The 14,864-nt window shown below is 40.9% G+C and overlaps 1 protein-coding gene across 1 annotated transcript; it reads left to right on the top strand.

Moving 5' to 3' along the window:
- The first annotated feature begins 2,645 nt into the window (after positions 1 to 2,645).
- zdhhc23b (zinc finger DHHC-type palmitoyltransferase 23b) lies at positions 2,646 to 14,734 on the top strand. Its single transcript, XM_036558776.1, has 5 exons — positions 2,646 to 2,900; positions 4,624 to 4,811; positions 7,104 to 7,811; positions 11,549 to 11,716; positions 13,511 to 14,734. Exons 2-5 carry the CDS (start codon positions 4,675 to 4,677, stop codon positions 13,782 to 13,784), a joined length of 1,287 nt encoding a protein of 428 aa, XP_036414669.1. The 5' UTR covers positions 2,646 to 2,900; positions 4,624 to 4,674; the 3' UTR covers positions 13,785 to 14,734.
- The last annotated feature ends 130 nt before the right edge of the window (positions 14,735 to 14,864 follow it).

Genomic DNA, 14,864 nt, shown 5'->3' with positions numbered 1-14,864 from the left:
AACATTTGTAAAACAGATCAGGCAGTGTATTCATAACCATTTCATGTAATAACTTTGTGAGGTAGCATTAAACTCTTCAGACATCTGGTTCCTATCACCATTACTGTGAACAATTCTGACCAAGTTTTTTTTAGAATGAAGCATTTCACATTAAACCACTTGTAATAACCTTGTTTATCTCTCAACATTAACCCAAAATCAATGGAATTCTCCTTTAAAGCTATACTTAAGTTCACCGCTGTTGCCTTTATTTCCTTTTTTGATTACAACTGCTTCTTAAAGTTGTTTACCTTCTCCGGTTTTGGCCTGTTGATTTGCACAGCTATTGTAAAGCATTTATCATGTTTAAGACACCACAAACGCTCTACTCAAGCCTCTGGCCGTGTCTCTATGTGAGTAAGAAGCAATAATTACTGTAGAAATACTCCGTTATAACACTGCTAACCAGGGCATGACAAAGTGCTTGAAAAATTTCCTTTACCATGTTGGTAAATCTGCCAATGGCTGAAAAGCAACTTCAGATGTTTCCAGACATGTTAATGATTGCACCTTTGAATCCTTGACCAGGGCAGGACTGCTAGTGAATGAATGCAAATTCTGCCTGGCTGTATGTTATTTTTAGTTTATGCAAAGGTACCTCAACTGCAATGTTTTAAAGCTTTTGACATATTTTATGTTCCTCTAAAGGGCTTTCTAAATGTACAGTAAAGATATTGGTTAATATATTAATATTGAAGTGAGCCTGCAAGACTGTAGTTCGTAAATATATATATATATAATATAGTGTGTGTTTACACTACATAATTTGCGACTGTAGAGTAGCTCATAGGGACCACACTTTGAGCACACTGATGTAATAGCGTATGTAGAGTGGTCATTTTAATTTTGAAGCAGATCTCAAAGGGGTGACCCCTGCCTTTTATAAACTTTCTCAGGAAATTGTTTTTTTTCTTACTCTCTTTTTTTCCTCCCATATGGGTATTTTTGCTGAAATGTGTCTATTTATAACTTGAATAAAAGCCCCATCCATCATAATGTTTTTGTGAAACTATTTATATTGTTTTGTGTTATACTGTATGCAGCTAAAATAAACAGATGTTTGTTCATTTAGAAAAATAAATAACCCTGCTGTAGCTGTGGTGGCTTTGCTACATAATGTTTTATGGGTGGTTCTCAAAGACAGTGTAGCAGAACAGGAACCATCTTCCTTGTTGCCTAATGTGAATTGCCAAAACAGCCCTGCAGAATAAGTTTACCAACTGTGGCAACAAGGAAGTCTTGTACACAGGGTGTTACTGAAAACCTCTGAATGTTGCACTTCATAAAACAGAGGTGTGTGTGTGTGTGTGTGTCTGCGTCCTATTGTAGTCTTCAATGTTGTGAAGCTGCAGTAAAACTTCACCTCTGGAAACGAAAGCCCTGGTCTGTGTTGACGTCAAAAGACTGGATAGGCAGGTTCCTTGTCAGTGTTGCCATATTGAGAGGAAATCCTCATTAGGAGATTTTAAATTTACCTCATAAAACTGTCAAGGGAAAACAGACCTTGAGGCTACAATCAGTTACTTAGGGCCTGTTTTGTTGACATGGATTAAGCCTAGTCCTGAACTAAGCTGCAATGTAAGAGATATTTCATCATTAATAATCTCTATGTATAGTCTTAATTGGGGTCTGGGAAACGGGTCCAAAGACAAATAATTATAAAAAATGAATGGAGATTTAATTAATTGTTGGTAGTTAAGGGTAGTTATCAGTGTTCCTGTCAGTCTAATGCTGCACAGAGTGGATCACACACATCAGTGGAGTTTTCAAACAGCTCAGTGTCACTACTGGACTGAGAACAGGCCACCAACCAAAAATATCCATTCCACAGTGTGCTGTGGCCAGAAACTGACCACTGTTGAAGGACTAGAGGATGACTGTGAGCCATCATATCTAACACTACATCTACAAGGTGGACTTACATAGTAGGTGTGTCTAACAGAGTGGACAGTGAGTGGACACAGTGTTTAAAAATCCAGCAGTACTGCTGTGTCTGATCCACTTGTACCAGCGCAACACACACTAACACACCACCACATACATATATATATATATATATATATTTCCATTTTGCATATATGTTTGATAAGAAGAAGGTGGAAGGGGGCTAACAAAGTATGCAGAGAAACAGATGGACTACAGTCTGTAACTGTAGAACTACGAAGTGCACCTATACGGTCAGTGGAGCTGATAAAATGGACAGTGAGTGTAGAAACAAGGAAGTGTAGTGGAAGTGGTCGGTCGGTGTCTACAATATGTACATTTTAAAAATTAACCCTATGACATATACTGCATCTACATATGTGTATATATTTCAAAATATTGACCTATATGTGCAAATATTTAGTACATATATTTTAAAACATTACATACACTGTACATATTTTTAATATGAGCAATATATATTTCCGTCGTCTTCATTTTCTATGATTTAATTTGACAATTAAAATAATACAAAGAGAGCTCTAGATAGTGTTAACATTATCTATTAAATAATATAATATAAATAAAAAAATGTTTTCAGGACAGCAGTGTTTGTGATGCGCAAATGCGAATGCGGATTTGGACAGCGGAATCTGGCAACCCCGCCACTCTTAGCAGTAGCAGCAACACAGAGCTGGCAGGAGACCCAGCCGCCCGGCCATGCGTCCGGTACGAGGGGCTTTCAGAGAGACACCGGTCGGCACCAGCGGGGTTTCTGCTGATCCTCAGCGAGTCCGAGCGCGCCGTAGAGCGGCTTCCCTGCCGGCGGAGCTCCGCGGGGTTGAGTGAGTTCAGCCTCTCAGCGAAAAAGCTGGAAGGTTCCGGGCTGGAGGCTGAACGGTTTCCGGACGAAATGGTTCGCAGTCAACGGCAAACAGGTAGACGAAGCTTGAAAAATGTCGTGTTGTTCTGCGGTTCGCAGTGTTTTTGACTGCAATAGTATTCAAATGTAATTTCCTTTAAAGAGGACGTGGCTTAAAATGGTGCCCAGACATCAGCCAAGTTGAGTAAATGCAGCCAGCTTTTCAAAACATCACCAACTTTCCGGACTGAGACGTGCGGGCGACGTCCCACCCTTTCAGCACGGAGCAAGTCTGTCTAAAATAACCGCAGATAATTCAGTAATTATGTCTCCGTAACGGTCCAGGGAGCTGACATCCAGCCCACAGCCTGGGTTAGTTAAAAAAGAACCAGGCTAAAATGAAAGTATGTTCCCAATGACCTTTTTTGCTCTGAATTTTCGAAACGCACAGGCTGGCTGCATTAACTATACGAACTCCACTGGTTGAAAGGGGAATTCCACCGGTTTTTCGAAATTTTTGAACAGTTCAGTCGTTGAGATGTAAATTCTGAGAGGCTTGATGTGAAATCGTATTTAAAAAGACTGATTTCGTTAAAGTGGTGGTGATAGGAACCAGGAGTCGCAATGTCCACAACGCAAATATAGCCATTTTTCTTCTGTCCAAAATAACAAGGGAACCTACACGTGCTTTCTGTTTTTGTTTTTTTTTGTATGTAATGATGATGATTGTAAAATAGTGATAAATATGAAAAAAATAGTTTTCTTTAGGGAGTATTTTTGCCAGACAACCCTGTATGCACCCACAAATGGATCTTAAAAATGCATTTTAGGACAAAATCTGACCTTAAAACAATCTCTAAACAAAGTTTAAAGCTTGTTTGTAATATAGTGTAATAATAACTTACTGTGAGATGGCTTTTAGAGACTTTAAACTCTTTGGACACCTGGTTCCTACCAGCACCTACCACCACTGTGAATAACTCTGATTTGGTAAATTTCTCTACAGTGGAACATTTTGCATCAACCCACTCTGAATGACTTGTTTTGCATCTTATGCAGAAATTTTGAAAAATGGATGGAATTCTCCTTTAAGACTTTCTTGAACCAATGAGGTGCAGCAGTTCAGAGAGTCATCATCCTTTTTGTTTGTGGCATTTACTGCTAGGGTAGCCCCACTGCTGCAATGGGGGTTCACACTGAATGACTCCAGTTAGTGGATCCCCCGGGGGCTCTTGACCTTGACTGAGGTGAAGCATGTCCTGTAAGTGATGTGGTACTGGCCAATAAGGGAACACAAAGAAAGACGATTGTTCCACCCTCCGGGCTATTGCCCCGCCCTTAACGTTCAGTGTCCTGGCTTCAGGATAAGAGGGACCTTTAAATGTCATTCAGCTGGGGTTGTACTGAAAATGCATCAGGATGGACTGTTTTCAGTGACTTTTGGTGGAGGTTTTCAAGAGAACGCCATTCTTCATAATATTAGGCGATGCATTTGTTCCACTTGCTGGGATTATGGTTCCTTTGAATGTTCACGGGGTGAGCAGTGGCAGTAGCTGGACGTTATCAGCAGGGCTTATTTTTGGCTCCTGGTTTACAGTCAGGTTCTCTGACTGCTATCTAGGTCCTGCCAATGCGACACTTGGGCTACATTATTTAGGACTCAATGAAGGACTCTGGTCTGAAATTTGAGCCATGAAGTCAATTGTGGTAGTAGAGTGACGGGTGTATAATTGATGAGGCTGAAGAATGTAAGTGGTCTGCCCGCTTCAGTTCACGTCCGCTGTCTTGTATCCCTGCAGGTGCATGTTGTCCTTCTGAGCTTGCGATGATTGGATGAGCTCACGGCCATCATGAAGAAGAGAGCCAAAAAAGCGCTGGAGCAGGGCGATCCGCTGTGTTGCTGTGAGTATGTGAACCGTCACGGTGGGAGGAGCCATGTGGCAGCGTGCTGCTGCGACTGCGAGGATCTAGACGAAGCCTGTGACAGGTGAGGGTGGAGCTTTGTTTGAGGAAGGGCCACGATTTAATTAGGGGTTTTGTGTTTTAGGGATGCATTTACTACAGATTTATGTGTGCAAGCATGCACACTTTAAAATAGGACGGAGGAAATGTATATGTCCAAAAGTATCCAGCCACCCCTTTTAATTAGTGAGTTCAGATACTTTAAAGTTACACTATGTAATTTAGAGACCTCTCAGATGTAGGGAAGAACATTTCGTAACATTGGTTGTGCTTCAGGCCTCTTCCCTGATTGGATGAATCTGATGATTGAGAGCGTGTTGAAGGAGTATTAAAAGAGAACTCAAAACTTCCTGAATGATGTCCTCTGAAGATCTAAGGGAATTATCTACTATTGTCATCATATCTTCATCAGTATAATGTTGGTTTTGCCTTTGGCACCTGAAAAGAGCCAGACCTTCTGTTTAAGTCTGTGTGTGTGATGTTAATACCTAAAGACATATGAAGGTGTTCAAAAAACTCTTGTGAAATCCAACCTGACACCTCTGAGTTTCAAAATATTATGTCAGGTTGACTCGCAGCTGTGCATAGACACCATATTTTAGCGTGTTTTTTTTTATTTAGACTCAGTAACACCACTGCTTTCACACACACACATTTTCTAAACCTCTTATCCTTCTGGGTCGTGGGGGGTGCTGGAGCCTATCCCAACGGTCACTGAGTGGAAGGCGGGAAACATCCTGGACAGGTCACCAGTCCATTGCAGGGCAGACACACGTGTCCAATTGGCCTGACTGCATATCTTTGGACTCTGGGAGGAAACTGGAGCATCGGGAGGAAACACAGGGAGAACATGCAAACTCCACACAGAAAGGACCTTGGCCGTCCGGCTGGGGAACTGAACTCAGGCCCTTCTTGCTGTGAGCCAGCAGCGCTACCCACTGCACCACCGTGCCGCCCCACCACTGCTTTCGATTTTAACAAAAACATTTTACACAATGCACCTTTAAGGTTCACTCATTACTGACAGGCATTCAACTGTGAACACCCAGCTTGCAAAATCTCCATAGAAATGCATTGACCAATAGAATGGGGTGCTCTGGAGCAGCCGCACAGCCTAAGGTCACCATGTCCAAGCATCAACTAGAAGGATATAAAACTGTTGGAAAGGAGCTTATGATCCAGAACTAATCTTTCAACATCAATACCTGACATCACTAATGCTCTTGTGGCTGAATGCAATCAAATCCTCACAGCAGTGTTCTAACATCTAGTGTAAAGCCTTCCCTGTACAGTAGAGGCTGTTAGTGCAGCAAAGAGGATACAAACTCTCTGTTAATACCCTTGACAATCTGATACAGCAAACAGTGTTTCTTATTTTTGTTTAATGTTACACCAAAGCCTAATACAATGCAGACTGATGATGTTATGCTTTTATAATTTTCATAATGTGGATCAGTCGTCCTGCTTTTAGCTCACTCTCAATAGTAAACTAGCTATCTTTGGAAGTAGCCAACAAGCTCAATGTGATTAAATTCTGCCTTCCTGCTCCAGTGATGTAAACTGTGTACAATCAAATGGTTTGTCACTGTCAAACAGGCATGTATAAAACCAGATGCAGTCATATGCAACAGTTTGAGCGCTCTTAGTCAAATGAAATATTTTGTTGATTTTCCAAGTGGAAATAACTTCAAACCCTCTACAGAGGACACACTTCTGCACATTTTAATGCACAGTTACTGTTTATTTGTGGAATTTAACATACTGGGAAAAATTCAGCATAAAATGTGCAAAAAAAAAATATTTTGAGGTTTTTGATGAAGAAAGTCTACTCTGGTCAGTGTGTTGACTGGAAACCTATCGAACTTTTTCACTGCACCCGTTATGCACTGTGAGGATCCAGCAGAGATCACCATTGAAAAGAGTAGGATGAGGCATAGCAAAGTTGTACCCGTGTTGTGATTGTATGAAATTGTTTACTTTAATCATAAATTCCCTTTAATAGTATATATAGCACAGTATTCTGTAGTGCTTCTACAGAAATAGTGATTAGGTGACAAGATTAGTTTTCAACACAGTGTATAATATGTAATGGAGACTAGTCTGGCGAGAGTTTTGAAGCTAAGGAATAACTCATTTTTATAACAAGTTCATTCTCTGTCAATCTGGGCCACCAGTGACCTACAGCAGCGCATACAGCTCATACTGCAAGGCCTCAGGATTTCAAATATTTAATTTCAGATTAGAAGCTTCCTAAACTTTACGCACAGTAAGCAGATAATTTGCTCATGTTTTAAGCTCACTCTCTTGTCTTTCGTAGGTGGATGAAGAGAGAGCCTCAAAATCCAGACTCTCTGTCTCGAGTGGTGGCCACAGTGACCGATCGTCTGCGAGTGCCCTGGATTTCAGGGGCTAAGCGAGTTGACCTATCTTTGATCCCGCCTCTTATCCTACTTCCTGTCTTCTTGCACATCGCCGCTCTGCATTACCTGCTGGGTATCGTAGTTCTAATAGCGCTACCCGGCATGGTGCTGTGGTATTACTATTTCACCCACCGCAAGAAAGGACGCACTCTGTTCTTCCTCAGCCTGGCACTCTTTTCGCTGTTCTACATGTACTACCTCTTTGTCTCTGAGGTTGTTCCACGAGGCGATGTCAGTAATCTACAGCTGGGTGTTGTGACTATAGGTGTGGTCCTTACACTCATCACCCTGATGTATACCAAGCGAGGGCCAGGCTATGTCAGGCCCCGCCCCTCTGAAACTCACAGCACAGTGACCTATCACAGCCCTCCACCAGACATTGACTCCACCTACCACAACGGGTCACGACACCAGGTGGTGATAGCCAATCGCGTAAGTTCTCCAGAGCAGAGTGCTGAATCTGAAGCAGATCCAGGCAGTGCACTGCAAAAGGATGGCGGAAGGAAGAACTGGTGTTCGTTCTGCAGGATGGTGAAACCTCCGAGAGCGGGACACTGCAGGATCTGCGGGGCCTGCATTCTACGGCTGGACCACCACTGTGTCTGGTGGGTTCCATTTAGGGTTGCTCCAATCTAGCCTTTTCTCTCCTGATATCGATTCCAATATCTGAAGTCAGCGTATAAGTAGGCCTGTCACAGTTATTATGGAGATTGCAATTATTTGAGCCGACTGCAATGATGAAGCTGAGCGCACTTTTTTCCACAGTTGTTAGCTTTCACAATCATATATTTATGTTGCAGCACACAGAATGCGAGTTAGTTTTGTTTTCATAACGCATTTATATAAAGTTCTAACTTCTGACTTGGTGCTATAACACCTTTAGGGGGCAGTATTTTTTATGTATTTGAGCTCACGCTGTTTCTCTTGTTAGTTGGGAGCTACCAGAGCCAGTTTAAGAGGAGCCTGGCTTATATTATCTTATTATATCAAAAATGTGACTGTGAAATGCTAGAGGGCACCCACAAGTGTCATTGATGAATGTGGGTGAATGGAGGAGAGAGGTCACTGGGTGAAACATGAACAGGAAAGCTCGTAACATGGTGGCATCTGTTTCTGAAGAAAGTTCCGCCCTTTAATAAAACGAGTTTTGGTTTTATAGATCTCTCTCCATTAAAATGATGTCTTGTATGATCGGAAATAACTGCCTGGAGGTGTTGCCAAGATGGCCGTAGAGTGGACAGACTTTCCTAAAAGCAACAACGACTAACAATGAAAAATCATACATGTTTAATTTATGCAGGAACTTTGTTTAATTTGGAAAGTAGAAAGAAGTATTCCATTAAAAAAATTCAAGTAAACTTGCCAGCATATTTCCGTTATTCTGCAGTAAGCTGCTACTAAATGCTGATTGGTTTGCGTTGCTGCTCTTGAGTACTGATTGGTTGGCTTTACTGCTACTGAATGCTGACTGGTTGGTATTACTGCTGAGTCCAGATTAGCTGTTGAGTTGCTCATCTCATTCGTGAGTGAGGCAGTTTGCACTAACTGATGTCATGAATGTACAGACACTGTTAGGAAGTCCTACAAGTTTAAGCAGAATGGATAAGACTTTAAATGTGCTAAAAATATGACAGTAGTACTGAAATATTTTAGGTTGTTCTATGTTAAGAAAACAAGCACGTTTTTACATTTACAAACTGCAATTTTGCACTAAAGCTCCATAAGAAACCGTTCGTTTTGGACATCTCACCGATATATAGTCCTTTTGAATAAGATCAATATCAGGGCTGATATTGATCTGTTGTATCAGATTGGTGCATCACTAGTTCCTTTGAACATCTGTTTTTTTCTCAGTGGGTCTCTGGAATTTATTATGTTTGCACAGGTATCTCACCTCCCTGTGCACCCATCTCAAGGTCAAGTAGGGCCCGACCGATATATTGTTTAACTGCTAAAAAAAATCAGAAGGTTAATTTGTCAGTGTGGTCTGTTCAATGGAAGTCCCATTAATAAAGCACTGAAAATGTCTTTGAATGGAAATACTGTATTATTGCACATCTAGGATACAAAGTGATTTTTTTCGTTGTGTGTGTAAACAGTTCATTTGTGAGTTGCTTTTTCCAAGCAGAACAGTGTACTTAACACTTGTACTTGTTTAAGAATTCAGCATTGTGAGAGTTTTTGCCTGTTTTAGGATTAATTTATAAAGTTATTAATAAATGGCTTGCATATATTTATATTACTATTTATATACTTTGTGTTTATCCTGTTTAAGAAATTTGATAAATTGACAACCATATTAGTCAGTAAAGCACTGTTACAATAAAACAAAAGGAGTCTATCTAATTTTTGATCATATAAAATAAAAGCGGCTGCTACCATTTATCAGAAGTTTTAGCTTCTTAAAATCAGTTCATCAGTTACAACATTTTCATATCGGTCGGGCCCTTCCAGGATCATCAGGATCACTCATTTCTGAGGATAGTTTCATTTATGGAGATTACCCTGTGTTATGTTCAGTTAAACACTGTATCTGAGGTTGGAGGCATTTAGTCAACTAAAGAGGGAGGCTCAGATTCTCTAAGAACAGTTTTCAGGTGCAACAAAAGATGTTTTTGGAGAACTGAGCTCTGTAGTGGAAATTGAAAGTAGCAGACAAAGTAGACTGCATCCCTGTTAAATGCACCGAGTTAGCGATGTGTAAAAAAGCCTGAAGACAAGAATCAGTCATGAGTTCGATTGGCTGGCTCATTTGCTAATGGAGTTGGTTCCCTGTTGGCTTTTTGTAGAGAAACAAATGCATCTAATTCTGGAATATTGTAGCTGTTGTCTACGGATGCATCAGAATGAAAGTTATATACAGATATTTACATTACATTTTCATATTAGCTATATAAAACAGGTGTCAATAGATCTATTTAAAAGAATAGTTCAGCAGAAAAAGAATGTATACAATTTTCCCATTACTCCAAATTCAGTCCATTTTTTTTCATTTTATACTGGAGCTATGAGGCTAACATAGTTAACAAGTAATGGAAGCTTAAGTACACCAGTATAAGAAGCATCTTGCAAATTTCATGCTTAAATCAAAATGTTAAGTACTCTGAAATAGACATGCTTATGTGGTTTCTGAAACTGTAACTATACTGTTATTTATTCAGGACAAAATGCAGGATGGCTGTTGCTTTTTTTTAGCTATGCAACATACTTGCAACCATTGATGTGTGCTAATTGGTGGTGTATAAGCTTCCAGTTACTTGTTAGCCACATTAGCCTCAGAGCTAAGGTGAAACTATGGTTAAAATTATGTACATTTGATTTTTCACTAAACAGTTCTTTTCAATTGGTGAAGTATCGATAAACTAAGACTTATCATCGTTACGCTTCACAAGTAGTTAAAAATGCTATTCTCCTGTAGGCCATGTTCTAATTATTACCTTATAATGTTAGTCTAAAATAATCAAAATCCTAAACGAATAGTTTGGCGAAAAATCAAATTTACACAATTGTCCACTTACCCCAGATGTAGACCATCAGCCAAGTTTGGTTTCCAGATTTTGCTTCTGTAGTTAGCAATAGAGCTCCAAGTCTATTATTGCAAACAAACACTAGAAATCAATAGTCACCCAAATCCTTTCTGTAAATAGGTCCACAAAACATCTCTCCACCCACGCAAACTGCATCCAGGTCTTCATCTAAGGTTGTGCAGACTTTGCGGTTTAGGATACATTATGACTTCTTGTCGAATTCCAACCCCATCACGTGCATGGCTTCAGGCATATGGCCGCTATGGATTACGTTCAAGATTTTGGTTGTTACTACTGGGAATAACTTGTTGATCTCGAATTTTCTAGCTGAAGTCATATGTTTAAAAAATGAAACAACTGAAATCTCAAATGTCATCTAGCATCCATATGCCTACATACAGAGTGGAGTCATATTCTGTGGGGGGAGTCCGGATTCAGTACAACACCTTTGGTCTAAAATAGCTGTGTTCAGCTACTCTGTAAAGTTTTGTTCAGTTTTATTGTTCACAGTAAGTCAATTGTACTGTCCTCCACACTACATTGACAAGTTCGCATGACATGATAAAGACCTGGATGTGGTTTGACTGGGTTGAGAGAGGTTTTACGGAGGTATTTCCATACATTTTCTTGAGTAACTATTTACAGCGTAAAACTAAAGAAGTAGAATTTGGACACCAAACATGTCTTGGTGGATCGACTACCTCTGGGGTAAGGGGAAAATTGTGTACATGTAACATTTTTGAACCATTCCTTTAATGCTCAGTCTGGTGCTGTTTTCTTATCTGTGACTAATTAATTGGTCGCTGCTCTGATAGGATTAACAGCTGTGTGGGACAGGCCAATCACCGCAGCTTCCTGCTGATGCTCCTGCTCTTCCTGTCGACGTCCCTGTATGGGATCAGCCTGGTACTACGCAGTGTGTGTCCCACACAGAGTGCACTGACCGCTCTGTTCTACTGCCCTGACGTCTACAGCCAGTACAGGTGTGGTTCAGACCATACTACTAAACCTCCCACTTCAGTGTTAAGGGTGAATATTTAGTGGAAGCACAGCAAGTTTAGGTGGAATTTATCAAAGGCCTGTGTAGTACAGTTCCTCTGGGATTTGATATTGTGTATCCTGTCCTCCACCTGGCCTGGATTTGAAACGTAGGCAAAAATGTGCACACAGCATAAGCGCTGCATAGTCTTAGTAACATCTGTATGTCTTAAAGGAATAGTTTTTTACAGTGTAGTCGAGCCAAAGCATGTTTGGTATTTGAAATGACCTTCTTTAGCTTTGCAGTGGATCATTCTCAGCACTGCAGTGACACTGATGTGGTGCTGGAGTGTTAGTGCGTGTTGCGCTGGTATGCGTGGATCAGACGCAGCAGTGCTGCTGGAGTTTTTAAACACCTCAGTGTCACTGCTGGACTGAGAATAGTCCACCAACCAAAAATATCCAGCCAGCATCATCCTGTGACCACTGATGAAGGATCAGAGGAAGACCAATACAAACTGTGCAGAAACAGATGAGCTAGTGTCTCTGACTTTACATCTACAAGGTGGACCAACAAGGCAGGTGTGTCTAATAGAGTGGACAGTGTGTGGAGTCTAACTCTAATTGTAGAACTAAAAAGGGCACCTATATGGTAAGCAAGGAGGTGGTTTTAATGTCATGGCTGATCAGTGTATACTCCACCAATCATTATTATTAATCATCATACGGTTATCTATGAAAATGAACAATTATGGACGGAATCTAGACTTCTGGAGGTTGCAAGTAGTGCAACAGTCTAAGCGTTAGCCATATTGCCAGCAATCCCACAGATCATAATTGTCCTCTTTTTCTAGAATAGTCCATGAACTGATGTCTATTAGCTAACATAACTGAACTGGTAGTTAGCATTCTCCTCCAAGCGTGTTGAGCTGTGCAGAGACGTTGCATTGGTGGTAGTTTAGCAAGATGTGGTTGTGCTTTACATGGTGGCTTAGAGGAAGCAACTACTCGCTTTTAACCCTCCCAGCTTGTTAGCATCGTGTGATAGGAGGAGACCTAGCTAGTGGGTTGGATTTGCCCACAACTAAATTCAGGAGAAACTGTGGGGGGAAAAAACAAATTCAGGTTCCACGTTGGCTGCTGCTACAGTTTTTAGCTGTGTGTTTTTATAGATAACAGTATGTCATACAGTCTCAGAAACCACATATGCAAATCTGTTTTGAGATAACTAATCAAGTCAACACTGTTTGAGGCAAGCCTGTTCATTTAGACATGCAGTTTGAACAAAGCTAATTGGTGAAGTATAAGCTTCCTAGCATTTCGTGTGAGGTGGTAATCGTGTAAATTTGTTTGCTAACTATTTAAAGTAACACAGCCACGTCTCGGTCCGATTATAAGCATGTAGACTGTAGCCAATTTGCATTAGCTGAAGGATGACTTTACCAAGAAGACAACAAAGTACTTCTGTAAATTGCTCTTGATAAAACCATCTGCAACACCAGCGTTCAAACGTTTGGAATCGCTGTGTTTAATAATATAAAATCAAATTGGTGGCAGTTGTATAAAATGATTATAATGTCATATGTCTCAAAACATTTGTTAGGAATTTTTAGATGTTGAATGGTGAACAGAGCTGTGGATGATGAGGGATGCCCAAAGTTGGCCTGTCAGAAAGTAACCCTTTCAAACAATGGGAGGACAAACATTTTTCATACTTTATATAACTTATTAAATTCTGAAATCTGTCTAAGAGAATGAAGTTATTATAAAACTAACATCCAGAATGCATATTTCTCCAGCTCGGCTTTGTGCTTCACCTGTGCCTGGTACAGCAGTATTGTCACGGGAGGGCTGCTCCACCTGCTGGTTCTGCAGCTGATCAATGTCAGCTACAATGTGACGGAGCGAGAGGCTCGCATTGCTCTGAGGGATAAAACAGGACGCAGTCTTTTCTGGGGCCTTGTCATCGAGACGGGCGTCTACTCCCGCGGTTTCTGTGGCAACTGGACAGAGTTCCTGACCATGGGCGAGACACTGGAGCCGACTGCCCTCAAACCAGCAGACCTGGTGTAGAGTTCGCAATCCAGCCAATCTGAGACTTATGGGGGGTGGTGAAAAGTTGTCCTGTTCAAGGGTCACTCGCGCACTGATTAATTGCCGTCCCAAGGTCGGTTTTATTGCCCTGATGATTGCGGCCAAGGTGCAAAAGTATTGATAAATCAATTAGTTGTGGCAGAAAGTCTTTTTTTACCCACTAGATGGCAGCATTATGCTATATATTTCATCTGGCTATATCCAAATCACAATGCATCATCAGTAAAAGCGGAGAGGATATGGGTGGTGATCTGCCCATGATGTAGCTAATTGGTCACCAGTCCCATCATCTGTGAGTCATAAGCCATATAAAATACAACATGAACCCATAATGCGGTGGATGTAATGCAAACCTGGACACCTTATTTTCAGAGCTGCTCTGTGTTGATGCTGCTCTCTCTGCTCCCCAGAATTTAAAGTGTTTTATCAGTGTCGTGCACACATAGTTTTATGATCCAACTTGATTTAGTGCCTTGCAAGGACATGGAAAAATGGGTGACCGCACAACAATGTGTCCACGTCCAGAATTACCAGACAGCTTTTAACTTCTAATGGAAGCATGCTGAATGTTCTGTTAGGAAGGCGACAGATGTTGTCAGAGGACATTGTGTGTGTGTGTGTGTTTGTTTTGTGTTTTTTTTTATGTTCTTCAAATGGGGACGAGTCTTTGATATTTATCAAACAGCTAGCCAAGTTGCGATGCTTAGGAAACTGGGTCACAATGATTAGCATCACATCTGTGAATCAAAAGGGGGCTTCATCCCATTCAAAGCCTCCAGAAAAACAGAAGTGTTAAAAAAACTTACATATTTTGTGTCTCAACCATGCAGTGTTTTCTTAGAAGGGGTTTATTCCCATCTGTGTATCCTAATGCATCAGTGACAAGCTGCTCAATTTGATTGTGACTCACAGAAGCATAAATAAAAGAGATTAACTTCACCAAAGCGGCTAAACTGCACAGATGAAATGTCTTTTTGATGCAAGTTTCACTGAATCATGGCTCGCACATAAGGCTTGTGTGTTTTGAATGCTACCAAATGCTGATCCTCAGGCAGAGAG

Source organism: Colossoma macropomum, unplaced genomic scaffold (genome assembly GCF_904425465.1).
Source record: "Colossoma macropomum unplaced genomic scaffold, Colossoma_macropomum, whole genome shotgun sequence".
In the NCBI taxonomy this organism is placed as follows: domain Eukaryota; kingdom Metazoa; phylum Chordata; class Actinopteri; order Characiformes; family Serrasalmidae; genus Colossoma; species Colossoma macropomum.
The sequence above is the reverse complement of the archived record's forward strand: the minus strand, read 5'-3'. Positions and strand labels throughout refer to the sequence as shown.